Consider the following 18,441-nt stretch of genomic DNA (forward strand, 5'->3'; position numbering starts at 1 on the left):
AGATTTTTTAAATGTTTCTGCAATATATACTGAATTTAAAGAAAATTGCTAAATTACATTGACAATCTTATGTGTCGGCCAAGCTCCAGTTTCACCAATAATACTTCTCTTTAGGAAGTCCCGTAGTAAAATGATCAATAGAAAGATCAAACCGATTTTAAGGAAATCTTCAACTAGGAATTTTTTCCTTAAATCCAATAAGGCTATCCAATAGAAAATTAAGTTTATAGGGAATATTTATGAAACTGGCCAGGTCTATTGCCGGAGTGACACTCTGAATTAATATGGTTAGTTTCTAGGATAGACAATGATTAATCTCTTAAACAGAGGTTTGAGATTCACTCGGCCAAGATTTATATGTACATTTGTACTGATTTTCTGTTTCCATCACTTGTGATATTTTGTTTGCAGTACCATGAAGGAACTATCAAAAACATTCGCACAGCCATTGAGGGCTTCTCCAACCGCCGCCCTGTCGCCATCGCCCTGGACACCAAGGGACCCGAGATCAGGACAGGTTTACTGGAAGGGGTCAGTTTTGTAGTCACTTCACCTACTCGTGTAATAAGGGAGGGGCAAGCTTCAGGGCTTTTTCTGAGGGCTTTGTGGGGCCGTTAATGGGCCCCATTCCCAATCCGGAATTATTTTATTTTAAATTAAATTCCCCAAATTGGCAGTTTACTCCTGAAAAAATCTTTCCCAGTTCACCAATTTTCTTCCCAAAATAGGACAAAAAGGCCCCATCCCAAACCAGTGAAAAAAATAGCCCTGAGCTTAATTATAGGATCTTGTCAGTCTGGGTGCCTAGTTATTGAAAACATTATGCCAAAATCTCCACCACCATTAAGAAGTTAAGAGATCTTGGATGTTGAGAAACCTGTAATGTAATGTTCCCCATATAGAGAGCTGAATACAATAAGTTATCTGACTAAGAACATCAACTCTTTTGTCTGAAACCAACAGGAGAGTTCTCCTATCCTTTATAGTTTTTCCTACCTTGATAAAAAGTTCACTGCAGAATTTGACCTTTCATTGACTGACCTTTCAGTTACAAGAACTGAACTTGACCTTACTCCCCCATTTGTAATCAAAACAAGATTTATTTTCTTCTGTTCTATCTGGCCTAGTTTCCTGACCATGTGCCTGTTAATCTCTGTAATATTTGACCTTGACCTTGTAGGGGCCATCGGCAGAAGTGACTCTCACTACAGGAGCTACTATTAAAATAACAACAGATGACCAGTATAAGGAGAAGTGTTCGAAGGACCTGCTCTGGCTCGACTACAAAAATATCACAAAGGTCATGAAGGTCAAGGACAGGATTTTCATTGACGATGGTCTCATCTCGGCTGTCGTACAGGAAGTTGGTAAGTGGTCGTCTTTCTGTTAAGTCTTATCTATATTATTGATGGATGCTTATCTTGGCTATCATTCAAAACATACACAGGCAGTCTCAGTATGGAAAGAAACTGGAGAGAACTTGTCCAGAGAAAAGTGATCAGGCAGGTGATCAAACCATACGACTGTAAGTCTGGTCTGAAAGTCAAATGTTATCTCTCCACTGTGTCATCCTTGTATATTTACTTTACATGTGTCAAGATTGTATTCAATCCCTCTATGATAACAATTTACTAATGTGTTTAATTTGTTTCACATGTCAATATACAATTATAATGTATTAAATAGGATCTAAAAATTCTTGATCAAAATTATATTTTAGACAAATTAAAGTAGATCTGATGATTCTTGACAAAAGTTATATTAGTGACGCTATGAAATCCTGTGTTGTCTAGGTGCTGACTTCCTGATCTGTACCATTGAGAATGGAGGAGATCTAGGCAGTAAGAAGGGCTGTAACCTCCCCGGGATCGCCGTAGATCTACCCGCTGTGTCAGAAAAGGACAGGGCTGACCTTCGATTTGGTGTTGAACAGGGTGTAAGTGTGCCATGTCATTAAATTGTTTGTCATATATTTGTAACCGAAATCACTTGTTCTCTGAAGTAAAATTCAGAACCAGATATATGTTGAGGTATAAGACAGATTTGTTTATAAACAATAAATTGGACTATCTTAAAGAACTAATTTATCAATACTGTAAACTGATCTATGTTGGTGCACTCAAATTTAAGTGCATAATTAAATTTGAACAGTTTATCATGATCATTGTATTTGCACATCCACAGAACTTGGTGTTGAAAACAAAATGCTCAAACTAAAATCAGCAAAGCGATTATGTAGTGGAAGGCTTTTAAAGTGAAAAGTGCTGTTCCAAAATTACTTATGTAGGAAGTATTAAATCATATTGAGTATGAGGATCTTGAAACTTACACCATCACACATCACATTTTAACAAAAGTGCCCCCCACCCCTCTCAGACAAATAATTCTGTAATAGCCCTAACCACAAAAATGTTTACATTTACATAATCCCAAAGTGTCCAGGCGAAGACTATATTGAAAAAGGTCTTTCTCAGATTGATAGTACATTAAGGTTATTCCAATAAAATTAATATATAAATGTATCCAAGAGGATTTCTCCAGAAATAAGAATTGCATGTAGTGTGGGTGCTGGAGAAAATGTGGCTAATTATAATGATAGTGTTCGAATTAAGTCTATTCTGTTGGACAAACTATGAGTCGTCCTGTTATAGCTCAGATAGTTAGAGCGCCGGCCACATAACCTCAGGTCAGAAGTGAAGGTCAGGAGTGAGTGGTTTGACGCTCCCTACCCGTGTTGGTTTGTGTTTTGCGGGCAGCTTAGAAACGGTCAGTCTGTGCTGTCTTTGTTATTAGTCCCCTGCCGTTTGAAAAACGGGGGGACTATAGGTTTACCCTCCGTCCGTCTGTCTGTCTGTCACGCAATAGTTGTCCGGACAACTCCTCCTAAAGTACTACTCCGATCTTAACGAAACTTGGTATACATGATCAGTATAACATGTAGTTGTGCATCCCACATTTGTTTTTTTCGAAAAACCATTTTTCAAAAAAAAATGGGAAATGAATAGCTGCACTTCTAGCTCAGGCAGGGGACTTTGTATTGCTGTTGCAATACTATCCATCCTTGTTTCCTTGGGAAAGACACCTTACCTTTATTGTTCTGGATGGCATGCGATGGGCCTCCAATATATTATTCAGTAAGGCTGTCGCCAACTACTAAAGGAGACCTAGCCTCAAAATTACCCTAGTTGTACACGGGGCGAAAAACCCAGTAAACAAACAAAACCTCACATTAATAGGAAGACATTTTACTGGTCCAGGAATAGCCCTTACATTGAATGTTGTAAACATCGGTAAGATATTGTGTCTAGAAATCCTGATCATAGCACTGACTTACACTTACAACAGGTGGACATGGTGTTTGCTTCCTTCATCAGGAGTGGACAGCACATCACAGACATCCGTAAAGTTCTCGGCCCTGAGGGCGCAAATATCAAAATCATTGCCAAGATTGAGAACCACGAGGGAGTGAAAAGGTAAGGCAGGCCCCATGTTGACTGATATAACATATAAGGCATCAGGATGAAAAAGAATACAACCAAAAGTATAAAAAAAATCTCCTTTTAAATTATTTTTCAAAGCTCCAGGTGTATAGGCTTTAGTTTGGAATCTGTATTAATGTGTATATCTTATCTTGGTAGAGGAAAAATCCTAACATCTCAGCTCTTAACTCATAGTTCTGATGCAAGTTTAAATGTGTACTTGGCCTGTAGAATTTGACATCTATTTGCTTTTCTTCAGTTTGTATATTACAGAGGACTTGTTAGGTTTTAGCTGCGATAGTGAGGCATTATAATTAGTTGTCCAGATTTGAGAGAAAGAATGGAATTAGAATAACACCATGATTGCTGTTATAATGCTATATATACATTTTATTGGCTTGCAGATTTGATGAGATTCTACAAGAAACTGACGGCGTCATGGTGGCTCGCGGGGATCTAGGTATTGAGATTCCAGCTGAGAAAGTTTTCCTCGCACAGAAGATGATGATCAGTCGCTGTAACCGTCAGGGCAAGCCCGTCATCTGTGCCACACAGATGCTTGAAAGTATGGTGAAGAAACCCCGTCCGACCAGGGCTGAGTCTAGTGACGTTGCCAACGCTGTCCTGGACGGAGCTGATTGTGTCATGTTATCGGGAGAGACTGCCAAGGGAGACTACCCACTTGAATCTGTCAAGATGATGCATAAGGTACTTGTTGAAAATAGCTACAGGGAGAGAAACTTACTTAATATTTCATTTAAATTCTGGCCTTTCTATGCTTCCTTTAAATTAAACTAGCTGCTCCTAAATGTTGTTAATATTTCTAAACAGTCTTCTGAAAGAATAGATGATAATTAATCAGTAAATACATATATATTAGGGCCAGGGCTGGCATTCCACTTATATTTGAAGGCTGATCAGTTTTTACAGATATAGGCCTATAGGGTTCCTACCCTTTCACATTCCTGTTTTAATAATGAATTAATTTCTGAAATAAATAGTCAACCTTGTGTAGATGTAAGGTGAATGTTTACAGATCTGCCGGGAGGCCGAGTCGGCCGTGTATACCAGTCAGTACTTTGAGGAGATCCGACAAGACACAGCTCTGCCAATCGAGGTCACCCACACTGTCGCCATCGCCGCTGTGGAGGCATCCTTCAAATGTATGGCTGCTGCCATCATTGTCATCACTACAACAGGACGGTAATAATCATCCAAGCCAGAATCTGTGTTCAAGGCATAACAATTCTGTCGGGTGAAAAATATTGATATTGCTTTCATAGAAAACTAAGAATATTTAGGTACAGCCAAATAACAGTCACAGAATCGAAAGTTCAGTTGGAATGATTTTTAACAGGAAAATAAGAACAAAAAGATATAGTTTCAAGGAAGGCTTCACAGAATGAAAAATGTGTTCCCACAAGATTTTCAAAAGAAGGTCATAAAATATATTTCTTTGTATGTTATGATAGGAGGTTGCTTTAGTTTTGCAAGAGGGGCTTGATAGACCTTGTACATAATGAAATGGAACTGTCTTTGTTTTTCGGTAAAATTATAGGATTGTGAGCAGAATTGATGGTATTGTAAGATAAAGTGATGGGATTGTGATATGAAGTGATGGGATTATGAGATGAAGTGATGGCATTGTGATATGAAGTGATGGGATTGTGAGATGAAGTGATGGGATTGTGAGTTGAAGTGATGGCATTGTGAGATAAAGTGATGGGATTGTGAGATGAAGTGATGGGATTGTGAGATGAAGTGATGGCATTGTGAGATGAAGTGATGGGATTGTAAGATGAAGTGATGGGATTGTGAGATGAAGTTATAGGATTGTGAGACGAAGTTATAGGATTGTGAGATGAAGTGATGGCATTGTGAGATGAAGTGATGGGATGGTGAGATGAAGTTATAGGATTGTGATATGAAGTGATGGCATTGTGAGATGAAGTTATAGGATTGTGAGATGATGTGATGGGATTGTGAGATAAAGTGATGGGATTGTGAGATGAAGTGATGGGATTGTGAGATGAAGTGATGGCATTGTGAGATGAAGTGATGGGATTGTGAGATGAAGTGATGGCATTGTGAGATGAAGTGATGGGATTGTGATATGAAGTGATGGCATTGTGAGAAGAAGTTATAGGATTGTGATATGAAGTGATGGCATTGTGAGATGAAGTGATGGGATTGTGAGATGAAGTGATGGCATTGTGAGATGAAGTGATGGGATTGTGAGATGAAGTGATGGGATTGTGAGATGAAGTTATAGGATTGTGAGATGAAGTGATAGGATTGTGAGATGAAGTGATGGCATTGTGAGATGAAGTGATGGCATTGTGAGATGAAGTTATAGAATTGTGAGATGAAGTGATGGGATTGTGAGATGAAGTTATAGGATTGTGAGATGAAGTGATGGGATTGTGAGATGAAGTGATGGCATTGTGAGATGAAGTGATGGGATTGTGAGATGAAGTGATGGGATGGTGAGATGAAGTGATGGCATTGTAAGATGAAGTGATAGGATTGTGAGATGAAGTGATGGGATTGTGAGATGAAGTGATAGGATTGTGAGATGAAGTGATGGGATTGTGAGATGAAGTTATAGGATTGTGAGATGAAGTGATGGCATTGTGAGATGAAGTGATGGGATTGTGAGACGAAGTTATAGGATTGTGAGATGAAGTGATGGGATTGTGAGATGAAGTTATAGGATTGTGAGATGAAGTGATGGGATTGTGAGATGAAGTTATAGGATTGTGAGATGAAGTGATAGGATTGTGAGATGAAGTGATGGGATTGTGAGATGAAGTTATAGGATTGTGAGATGAAGTGATGGCATTGTGAGATGAAGTGATGGCATTATGAGATGAAGTGATGGCATTGTGAGATGAAGTGATGGCATTGTGAGATGAAGTGATGGGATTGTGAGATGAAGTGATGGCATTGTGAGATGAAGTGATGGGATTGGTGAGATGAAGTGATGGGATTGTGAGATGAAGTGATGGGATTGTGAGATGAAGTGATGGATGGTGAGATGAAGTGATGGCATTGTGAGATGAAGTGATGGGATTGTGAGATGAAGTGATAGGATTGTGAGATGAAGTGATGGCATTGTGAGATGAAGTGATGGGATTGTGAGATGAAGTGATGGCATTGTGAGATGAAGTGATGGGATTGTGAGATGAAGTTATAGGATTGTGAGATGGATGGGATTGTGAGATGAAGTTATAGGATTGTGAGATGAAGTGATAGGATTGTGAGATGAAGTTATAGGATTGTGAGATGAAGTTATAGGATTGTGAGATGAAGTGATGGCATTGTGAGATGAAGTGATGGCATTGTGAGATGAAGGAATGGCATTGTGAGATGAAGTGATGGGATTGTGAGATGAAGTGATGGCATTGTGAGATGAAGTGATGGCATTGTGAGATGAAGTGATGGCATTGTGAGATGAAATGATGGCATTGTGAGATGAAGTGATGGGATTGTGAGATGAAGTTATAGGATTGTGAGATGAAGTGATGGCATTGTGAGATGAAGTGATGGCATTGTGAGATGAAGTGATGGCATTGTGAGATGAAGTGATGGCATTGTGAGATGAAGTGATGGCATTGTGAGATGAAGTGATGGGATTGTGAGATGAAGTGATGGCATTGTGAGATGAAGTGATGGGATTGTGAGATGAAGTGATGGCATTGTGAGATGAAGTGATGGGATTGTGAAATAGCTGGTTCACAGGGACAATAGAAAAATGTATGACTTCTATAATACAGTTGCAATAATAGAAGATCTAGGTTACCGAGAGCTGTAACCCAGACCTGGATTTTGAATCGAGAAACTCTGATCCATATGAGATAGTTTAATACATTCCTTACACATTAAATTTATGTTTTGCCTCCGTATGGCTATATATCTGTGATGTTGTGTTACAGATCTGCACAACTGATCTCCAAGTACCGACCCCGCTGTCCAATCCTGGCAATCACTCGCCAGGCCCAGACCGCTCGTCAGTGTCACTTATATCGTGGCGTGTTCCCCATACATTACGCAGGTAGGTGTACAAATTTAGAAGGATGAACTTTGATCTGTACTTCACAACTTTATACTTTCACTTCAGATTTAAAAGCTAACAGCTTAAAAGCCTTCATTTCACAACTTTCTATTTACACTGCACAATTTGAAAGTAATCTTCACCGCTTAAAAAAATCTTCACCTCAGAACTTCAACAAATGATAGACCCTGCAGGACTGTTTGTGGAAGGATTTTGACTTTTGGCATTAAAAAAAAAAAAATTAAACATTAATTTTAAGGACAAGTTCAGAAGTTTTCAAAACTTAACACTGATGAATGATACAGCACAAATTATTTCATGACTGAGCTGGAGAACAAAAACTCAATACGGGGTACAGAGCAAGATTAACTTCTGTAAATGTTATACTATTACTTAAAGTTAGATGTCAATGGGTCAGAGTTCAAAGTTCATACAGAGGTGTAGGAAGATTTCATTGTTGTTTCTATTAGTTTTAAGTGTTGCTAACTTGCTTATCCCTGTGTGTACTTGTTTCTACTTTGCCTTCCTGCTTGTGTAATCATCTACCTGCTGATTTCGTTCACCTTGGCCCTTTGTGGCTGGTTTCTTAAGTCATGTGTAATAACTTGTCTTTGTTTATACATAGACTAGGCCAAAAAAATGTGTGTTTCAGGTTTCTGTTAATTATTATGCTTGTTTGTTTGATTTTGATTTTCCGTATGTCCCACTCAACAGTTGTAATGGCTAAATAAAATGTTTGATCTGCAAATCAGAATTTGCAATAAAATCCTACCTTTCCTTTAAAAAAAATAAGGCAGGGGCATTTAGATTGAGGTTGCTCTACCAACCGACTGCGACAAAATTTTAGCAAGAGACCTGAAACATGACATAGTATTAGTTTTGCTTTGCCTGCCTGTACTTAAACTGTCGTCCCTAACTTGCATGTCCTTGCCTGGCGTTTTAACATTGCAGAACCACGACAACACCTCTGGACAGCCGACATGGATAAACGTGTGTATGAAACACTCGGCTTTGGTCGTGATAAAGGCATACTTAAAACTGGTGACTTGGTTGTGTTATTGAGCGGCTGGCAAGCTGGAAGTGGCAATACCAATACTCTCCGTATACTGGCAGTCACAGAGGGAGATAATCCGCCAATTCACCATTGTCTCCCTAACACTTCACATACCGATTAAAGCTACTCCGTCCTTAGTGATCAAAGTTCCATGAACATTTGGAATAAACATTTCTGTGTCTGTGATACAAGATAACGTATATCTGTGATAAAATATAAAAGTTTTTAAATGTTAACAAGTCCTGTGCTGTTTTATATGAAGACTTTCGTCTGATTTTCATCAAGAATTTGAATGGTATTCCTACTGTGATAAACTGATTTTCATCAGGAATTCAAATGTTATTCCTACTATGATAAAGCTGTCCATCATACCTTTATGTAGCTGACTCTACAGTTTACTGTAATAGCTGTTGTATTCAGTACCAATCAGTTTTTAAAAAAAGTCTAGTTTAAAAAGTTTAAAACATGAAACAAACTTATTTATATCAAGTTCATTTATTCGACTCGTATGTACTGAAGGGATATTCCATTAAAGTATATATCCTACGGGAAGACTCCAAAATAAAATATAGAAATTCTATACATGTTGGGACCTGGGAGAAAATGATGTCTTATTATAATAATTGTGTTTTAATTAAATTAAATTACTTTAGTTGGTGGTCCCAGCCTGGAGTCCTCCTTATTCCATTGGGTAGATATTTTATTCGAGTAACCTTAAAGAACAAATTAGTTTGATTTCTAGACACATCTTAAATACAGTTTTGTTACTGGAGTATCATTACTAGGATTAGATGTCTGATAATATCACTAATGTGAGGAAGTAAAGCCGATATATTAGTGGTTAATAAGACTGATTATTTGATACTGGGATCGAAGGAGGTACATGTTTACAGGGGATCCTAGTTATACTACAAACAAGTGCTAAGTACTTGTTAGAGCCTAACTCTGTTATAAAATCCTGTTCTATTTCTGGGCTTCACAAGTATAACAGGCCGATTATGTGATAAAATCCCGCTCTATTTCTGGGCTACAAAAGTATAACAGGCCGATTATGTGATAAAATCCCATTCTATTTCTGGGCTACACAAGTATAACAGGCCGATTATGTGATAAAATCCTGTTCTCTTTCTGGGCTACACAAGTGTAACTGGCCGATTATGTGATAAAATCCTGTTCTCTTTCTGGGCTACACAAGTGTAACTGGCCGATTATGTGATAAAATCCTGTTCTATTTCTGGGCTACACATGTATAACAGGCCGATTATGTGATAAAATCCCGTTCTATTTCTAGGCTACACAAGTATAACAGGCCGATTATGTGATAAAATCCTGTTCTATTTCTGGGCTACACAAGTATAACAGGCCGATTATGTGATAAAATCCCATTCTATTTTTGGGCTACACAAGTGTAACAGGCCGATTATGTGATAAAATCCCGTTCTATTTCTGGGCTATACAAGTATAACAGGCCGATTATGTGATAAAATCCCATTCTATTTCTGGGCTACACAAGTATAACAGGCCGATTATGTGATAAAATCCCATTCTATTTCTGGGCTAAACAAGTATAACAGGCCGATTATGTGATAAAATCCCGTTCTCTTTCTAGGCTACACAAATGTAACACTACAAATATGTGATAATAGTATATCTTTCTCTGCAGTACACAAATATAGCTGAAAATGTATTTGACCTTAATTTTACTATCAAAAGAGAAATTTGATAATAGACAATGTTGTGGTAAGGCTACAAACAAACAGAGTTGTATGTTGTTTTGAAGTTTATTTTTGTTGTTGTTGACCTGTTTTGTTTATCTTCCTTTTTACCCGTTTCCTTTGATGATAATGTTAAATTGTGCAATATTTTAAATGTTAGGAGATTTCCTTTGTTTTGTTGTCCCCCATTTGTAAGTGGACTTGGCAGTACCTCCACACCCAAATCCAATGTATATGATAATGTTACCGAAAAACCATACAATTCTGTAGTCTTACAGTTTTCTTAACTAACTTTGATAACAGGTGGTTTAATCTTTAACCATTTGACATTGATCAAATATTAGATTACCTCGAACAAGTTTGTGTTTCAGGGTGTCAAGTTCAAAAACAAGGTCATCATTACTATTTATAGAAAATCTCAGTCACTCTCTGCTGAATTCATTATTTAATGTTTTTTATCAAATTAGTCAAGAATGAGAATACCTCGAAAAAATTAGTATTTCAGGGTGTGTATATATGTGTGTACATATAATATTGGGACATCTGAATATTCATCTGTATAAAATTGTTTATCCATCCACTCGTCCATTGTTTCGTTCCACCATGTATCCTGTTAAATTGAGTGGTGTATGGTTTCAGTCTAAACTGTTGTACAAATTGTTTAGTTCCCAAGTCTGAAAATAATTCGCATAAATTTCTCACAATATTGCTCCCTCTGCTTTTATATGTAAATGGCTTCTATCACCACACTGTTGTAATCATACTGAATTTATTTTAATCTGTCTACTTAGGGTGAAGCCATGGTAATGATATAAGTAATTAGTGGGGCACGGGGTAGGTACATTTTACATTAAAACCTCGGTCTGGTTCCCTAGTTTCTAGATTATACTTAGAATGGGATTGAAACCAATATACCGGTAATTAAATTTTGACATGTAATATTCACTCCTCCATATTGTACAAGTATTGCAGTGTATTGTAGAGAAAAAGAAAGTCTCATTTTGGTTAGAATGGGTTGAATCAGGTTTACACATTCTAGTTACGAATATAAAGATACGTTATTTATTGAAAAAATTACATTAATATTTTGAAATGTCACACATTTTGAATTTTCAAATTGTGCTGTCTCTTTTGAAGTGTACCCCTGATGAGTTAGAATTTCCGTCGGATACTCCAGGTACAGTGAGTTCGATCCTGACCCAACAGTTTTGTATGCTTGCATTATATTGCTTTGAGAAGCATGGCAATGTTGGCTCCTATATCAAAGCGTACTATTTAACAAAGCTCTAGTTTTGTTTGTTTGGGATCTAGCTACATGAAGCCATCGTATGATATTGTAAATATTCCTCATTTTGGCTGTGTTACTCTAGTTTTACACAATGGATCAATCCCCAGGTTTTTACCACCGGTACTCGATCATGATACTGTATCAATGCCACAGGTTAAGTGTGCATTATTCCACAACAGTAAAAAAATAGAATCTGTTGCCTTTTAATCAAATACTTCATATTTAACATTTTGATATATCAAGAGTTACTTCCCTTTGTTCTTCCCTACCAGATGGTATAGCGATAAGCTTGACAACTGATGGGGGCCAAGAATACATACCAGGTACCCAGTATGTGACTGTTGTAGAAGTTTTGTAGGCTCCTTAGTCTGACATTGTTGTTCATCTTCTGATCGTATCCTTCTCCTTGAAAGTATTTTGCGTATAAATCCTGGTTTACTATCTGGTGTTGTAATGTTTTTGAAATTAAAAAAAAAATTGATCTGGTTATTTTAGGATTGTATTTTTTAAAGCACTTCCATTGTATAAATAATGAAGAAGAAAAAATCCATTGTGTTTCTTTTCTCTGCAAAGTGTTGTGAATGATTTCTGCCCTCAACATTTGTAGAAACTGCAGCAGTATACATTAGTATACAGCACTGATTTCAGTTATCATAGATCCAAAGTTTGTCAGATGTTTTTTTTGCATGAGTTAGTGATTTTGTTCATTACTGATTTGTTGTGCCTGAATCTTTTATTCTCTCCTTACCGTGATGCTGTTAATAACATTAAAGAAGAACAAGTTTATTGATACAGATTCATACATATTTCTGTTTAGACTGGATAGATAATGAGTAAATCATAAGGCTGTTTAGACTGGATAAATAATGAGAAAATCATAAGGCTGTTTAGACTGGATAGATAATGAGTAAATCATAAGGCTGTTTCAATATAATGACTTCTCTGTCTGTCAGGACCACTTGGATATGAATATAAAACTAATGTCGGATATATATAATAAACGTAAAAACAGAATATTTTAAACAATATACAATCATAACCCTGTATTGACATCTGTATAGTGAATTATGAACCATTAGGAAGATTATATTTATAATTTTTCCTAAATGTTGAAATACATGTATGTTGAAAATTTTTAATTCAGCAATACCTAAATTTTTAATGCTTTTATGTTAATTTATGTTCAAGTTTGAATTAATCATTTTGACAGAAGTTGATTTGACTTAATTCATTATTCGCATCCTTCAAAGGTTTATGATCTGTGTTGAAATCTTGAAATTTTCTAATGATTACTTTTAGTTACGAGGGGATTTGTAGCCAGTAGCTTCGTCAGATTGCTATTCTACATTTTACATAATTATTGGAAATCTTAATTCTTTCAACTAAATATCAAAAAATTTCACAATTGATGTCAAAATTTCCTTGTCTTCAAAACTATGGTTTTAGTTGACAGATTTGAAATTAAAAAAAAAATGTACTAGTGATGAAGCAGAAAACCAGTACCTGTGAATTGTTAGTAGAAAATAAAGTCTAATGTGATACCTTGACACAACATGATGTAGCATAATGCTCTTAGCAGTTGACAATTTGATATCTATAGATCCGATTGTTTGTAAGCTGGCTGAAATGTTTTGACTGAATCCCTTGTTTCGTTCTGTTGTGTTACACACTCAAATTCCTTACCACAGTTTGAATTTTGCTGGTTTTGTTGAGGGGTGTTCAATTTCACTAAGCCCCAACTCACAGGTAGTAGATTTGATGTCTGTATTTAAGGAAGATTTTCAATATACCATGAAATTATGAGTTGGCATTGTACCGGAATCTGCCAGCAGGGTTTACATAGAACAGTGCTACTCCCAATATGAAATTGCACACCCCTATAGTTAGTATGTATTGTCATTTGTGGCATGGATTGGAACAGTAAAAAAATCCTGTACATGGTATCAAAATTATGTGTTACTTGAATTGATTTGTGTTCATTTTATGTTATATCTGATTTGGAAACAAAGTTTATTATGGGATAGTTAAACTAATTTACACTTCAATTTACTACAGTATATTTAAATTTTTATGTTGTCATATTTCATGATTAATGGGGTCGATTACTGGCAGCAAACAGTTTCTTTAACATTGATATTTTATTACTGATACTGAACATATTTTCAGAAGAAAAATTAATGAGTGGAAAAAGTGTAATTTGGTGAGGTCAGTAGTGTATGTCTTAAATAATTTGTTCAGATAAGTTTTAAAAAATGTTCACCTTTAAATTTTGCTGAAATTGACCTGATAAACAAAAAATATGATTGGAAAATGTTTTTGATATTAACATTAGTTGACTGAACCTACATCATCTACAGTCTCAGTATTTAATGCTTGTACACTCATTTACTGTTAAGTATTCATTTAGCATCGCTGTATTCTGTAGTCGTCATAATTTTGTTTGGATATTTTGAGCTTCTAGAGAGGACAATAAAACTATTGTAAGTACATGTATATCTGTATATACTTTGTTTAAAACTCTTTGTCATATCTTTTAAAAAAAAATTTTGAAGAAATTTGGTATATATTGTACTTGTCATTTTATGAAGGCAAATGTGCTTACCAATTCTTATATTTCTTGTTTTGCTTCAGAACCTGTCCTATCGGAGTGGACTGCAGATGTTGATCGCAGGATCTACAAGGGAATTGACGTAAGTATGAGGCGTGGCTTTGTCAAGGTCGGCGACCCTATTGTCATAGTAACAGGGTGGAAACCAGGATCTGGATCAACAAACACCATGAGGATCATCAACGCTGTGGAGACTGGCAAAATCGATAATTTGGCCCCGATCACCGGAATCTCCAGTGTGCCAAGTTTTACTAAAGCAGAAGAGAAAAAATAATGATGCACAGCTGATCTAGTTATAATTTCTACTATCATAGCTGTTTTTGGATTGTGCCCCACGGGATGTGTTTATGGTAATTTTGTGTAGAAGTCTTCTCTTTCATTTAAATATACAGAACTATATGCTCCTACACTGCATTCCATTGTGTATGTTGTCTACGAAGTAGCTTGGCTCATGGGAAGGAGATTCTTGTGCGTAAAACAGTCTAATTTGATCAGAAAGATGATATGGTTCGTACAAACCTTGAAAAGTGCTTGAAAAGTTGAGCAGTGCTCGAGAAATCATCAGTTTGCTTCACCAAAAATAAATTTTGAATTTTGACATATTGTCATTAAATTTTACTGAAAGTGCTCAATTTCATATTGAGTGCTTGGAAAATACTTTGGTGGAACTGTACGAACCATGGATGGGAAAAGGCTGACTTTCAAAATGAATAGAATCTGTTTAATTGGAGTTCTTGCCAAAATAGAATTAAATGCTGACTATGTATGCCTCCCACCTCCCCCTAATGTCTTAGTTGTCCTGACCAGACCAAAGCATGGTCAAGTCCATTTTAGGTAGAGAGGGTTGTCTGGTTCTGTAGTGAAATTATTTTTCAGCCCTACAACATACAACCCTCATTACTCCAGTACATTATTGTAAAGAGTGTTATTTTATTAGTGGAGCCAACAGTGTGGACATTTATAAATTAGTTGTAGGATTTTTCACGGTAATGCAGAAGTTTATAAAGTTTTTTTGTATGAAAATGTTGTTTGTTATTCTAGGGTGTGTCTGTCCATGTTAAATTATTTCTGAACAGACAGGGTATAGGAAAGGGGAGATAAATCTGACAGGATTAACGAGCATGTGATGCTTAGACTCAAAGTTATTTGCGATACATGAATTTAATACTCTGTTGTATCATTGTGATGTGGAATTGTTGAGAACAATAGAAACAAGATATTTTGTATGCTGATAAATCTTTTGAGGCTAGCTGTAGGACTTGGTCTCGGACACATTGTAACCCATACAGTTTTTGATGTAGAACTCACAGGTTGGGAGCTGGTATCCCTAACAGTGTTTGTAAAGTGGACATAGTGTCCAGGCACTGCTTGTGGGGGAAATAAAACATGTGAACGTTTTATGTAAATTGAACATGGAGTACTGCACTGTTTAAAAAAAGTCTGGAATTAATTGACTGGACAAATCAGATTTTTGGATTGGGGAAGTACTGCACTGTTTAAAAAAAGTCTGGAATTAATTGAATGGACAAATAAAATTTTTGGATTAGGGAAGATTTAACTGTGTTTGTAGATCATAGAAAAGACCATAAAGGTGTAAAATTTAAATGTATTATTGTGTATGAATTTAAGAGGTACAACTGTTGTTTAAGCAATGACATGTTGGTCATGCTGGATTTGTTGAAAACTCTTGTGTGCTATATCTGATGTTTCACATACAAAAGTTTGTTACTAAATATAAGATGTTACTAAATATAAGATATTGTTAATATTTTCAATCTGTCTTGAAATCTTTGTCCAGTTATTGTTGTCAAAGCTTATGTATCTGGTTCCATGGATAAACACAACATCTCTCTTAAATATGGCGATTGTTAATAACCCCATAGACTGTGTTTAACTGGTATTGAGTTATTGAATATCAACTACATATCAATAATATTTCTCCCTGTGACCTTGATGTACTGCCTCCGTACCACCAACACAGGACAACTTTATCTTTATTTCATAAAGGGCACTTCTTGTGGTCAATTCTAACCTGCTTTTTTTAAATCTTGAGAAATCATTAAGAATTCTTCATTTCAATTGCTGTCAGTTTTGTTCATTGATAACTCAGCTATAAAGATATCAAGAAGGGATGGGAGAAATTTGAATTTAGTCGGGTCAGTTTTGAGATAGGAGACATATGAATTTAGAGAGGCTGTTTATAAGATGTGAGATGTATGAATTTAGACAGGTGGATTATGATATGAGAGACTATAAATTTAGACAGGTCGATTATGGTAAATTTCAACCAACAGGAGTTGGATACATATGTATTGTACTTGTATATTACGATTATTCCTACCAGATTAAAATGATCTGTATAGAGATCTGTTGATTACATTAATTAATTATGTGAGAGTCGGTGTAAAGCCATATTTCAAATGTGAAATAGTCATCGGTGTTACTGTTCTCAAGCAGGTGGAGGATGTTGAATTTAAAGGAGGAAATAAATTTCAATCTAAGTTATAGAGATAAATCTGTGCTGTGACGATAATTCAAATATAGGTATTTAAAAGAACAAAGTGTGAAGAACTTCACAGTAGATGTGTCGTGAGAAATGTTTTTTTCTGCAGTGACTAGATGTTGAAAGTGCTACCGTTAATTATTTGTCGATTCATTACTTTTATGTTTTGAATCTAACTAAAGTGCTATTAGTGAATACTTTTTGTGTTATAGTTATATTTGTTAGCTTGCAAAGCGCATATAAATGCCATATTTATTTTACCCAATTAAATTATATTCATTATTGAGTTTTCAGATGCCATTTCTCAAGTGTGCATATTTTTGAGGTAGTTATCTCCCTTATATAAGCTTGGATATATTAAGTTGTGTAAAAACACTAATATGATAACTACATTTAATAATTATTTATTTTATGACGTACCATATTTTTTTTCCCTGAGTTTATTTCATTCCTTCTGAAGACTTAAGATAATGAAATTGTGTTATTACGATATGATCCTGAGTACCGAAAATTTCTGATATTATTTCTCCACAGCGAAAATCAAGCCCTTGTCTTGTAAACAGCTTTGTTTGTCTGCCCCAAGTTGTTACTTCAAACAATAGAACAGCCATGGAAATTGTATGTTTTGTTTCACTGTAAACAAATAAAAAAATACTGTACAAGTGAATTTTGTGTTTGTCATAATTTGTTGCTGTGAGGTTGGGGATATTGTGCATAAGATGCAAAATTTCAGGCTGTTCTGTACATTTTAAGAAAATTTTCTAATGACTTCAAAAACTATTCTCAGCTTCAAATATCTTTCCTGTGGTCAGTTTGGACAAGAAAAATTGATGGTAATACCTCTAGTTATATGTAATTAGACCCCCGAAATAAAGCAAATTGGGGGATCCGGAACTGATGACAAATTGGATAGAAGATTTGATGGAAGTATTCTTAATTTCTGCTGGAATAACAGTTTCATTGCTTCGTAAGTCTTAATTTCCTGTCAATTTTACAATGCAGGAAAAGAGAGTTCCTTTCCTAATAAATGCTATTTTAAACACTTTGAATTGTCCAAAAGGACTTTTACCCAACTGTATACGTCATGTACTTGGTATTACTTTGTGGATAAGATTCTCTTCTGGTAAAAACCTTTGTTTTCTCAAGTAAATCTGATGTAGATACAAATCAGAAGCATTGAACACTAAAACTTTCGTTTCCAATTGATAGATTCTACTTTAAAGTTGGGAAAGTAAGCTACAACTAGAACTGTCGCCAGGATGGCTGACTAATATCCCCGCAATCTGCACAAGTCAATGGTGAATTGGAACTGTTAATTAGAGGCTAACTAAGATAACGCAGTAATATAGTGACCAATTGCCATAGCAACCATAATTTTGAGAAAAAGAAAGTGGCATGCACATCTACACATGGTCCTCTATATTTGTGTGAATTTTCATTGAAATCGGCCCCTGGGGAGTTGTCTGGACAAACTTTAAAGTTATGGTTATTATCGGAAAACCTGTTTATAGTGACCAGTTGCCATAGTAACCATAATTTTGAGAAAAAGTGGCATGCATATCTACACATGGTCTCCTATATTTGTGTGAAGTTTCATTGAAATCGGTCCTTCGGTTTAGGTGAAGTAGTCCGGAAAAAATGTGTCTACAGACGGACAGACAACCCAATTCCAGTATACCCCCCTAACTTTGTTGCTGGGGTATAATAACATGAAGTGTTAACAAGGTTTTAAATTTTGAC

General features: G+C 35.9%; 1 protein-coding gene across 8 annotated transcripts in view; it reads left to right on the top strand.

The window, feature by feature from the left end:
* The window catches only part of LOC117315027 (pyruvate kinase PKM-like), a 56,200-nt gene extending 38,832 nt beyond the window's left edge, over positions 1–17,368 (top strand). For 6 of the 8 annotated variants that reach the window (XM_033869159.1, XM_033869158.1, XM_033869162.1 and 3 more), the window contains 8 exons: positions 412–531; positions 1,181–1,367; positions 1,794–1,936; positions 3,346–3,473; positions 3,884–4,187; positions 4,516–4,682; positions 7,415–7,533; positions 14,222–17,368. In XM_033869159.1, coding sequence (XP_033725050.1) covers positions 412–531; positions 1,181–1,367; positions 1,794–1,936; positions 3,346–3,473; positions 3,884–4,187; positions 4,516–4,682; positions 7,415–7,533; positions 14,222–14,472 — 1,419 coding nt within the window. In that variant the 3' untranslated portion in view covers positions 14,473–17,368. Of the gene's footprint in view, positions 1–411; positions 532–1,180; positions 1,368–1,793; positions 1,937–3,345; positions 3,474–3,883; positions 4,188–4,515; positions 4,683–7,414; positions 7,534–8,484; positions 8,832–11,439; positions 11,480–14,221 lie in introns of those variants that run through there. The other 2 variants (XM_033869165.1, XM_033869160.1) reach the window with 2 other exon arrangements.
* Positions 17,369–18,441: the final 1,073 nt, after the last annotated feature.

The sequence above is a fragment of the Pecten maximus genome, chromosome 17 (genome assembly GCF_902652985.1).
Source record: "Pecten maximus chromosome 17, xPecMax1.1, whole genome shotgun sequence".
NCBI lineage: Eukaryota > Metazoa > Mollusca > Bivalvia > Pectinida > Pectinidae > Pecten > Pecten maximus.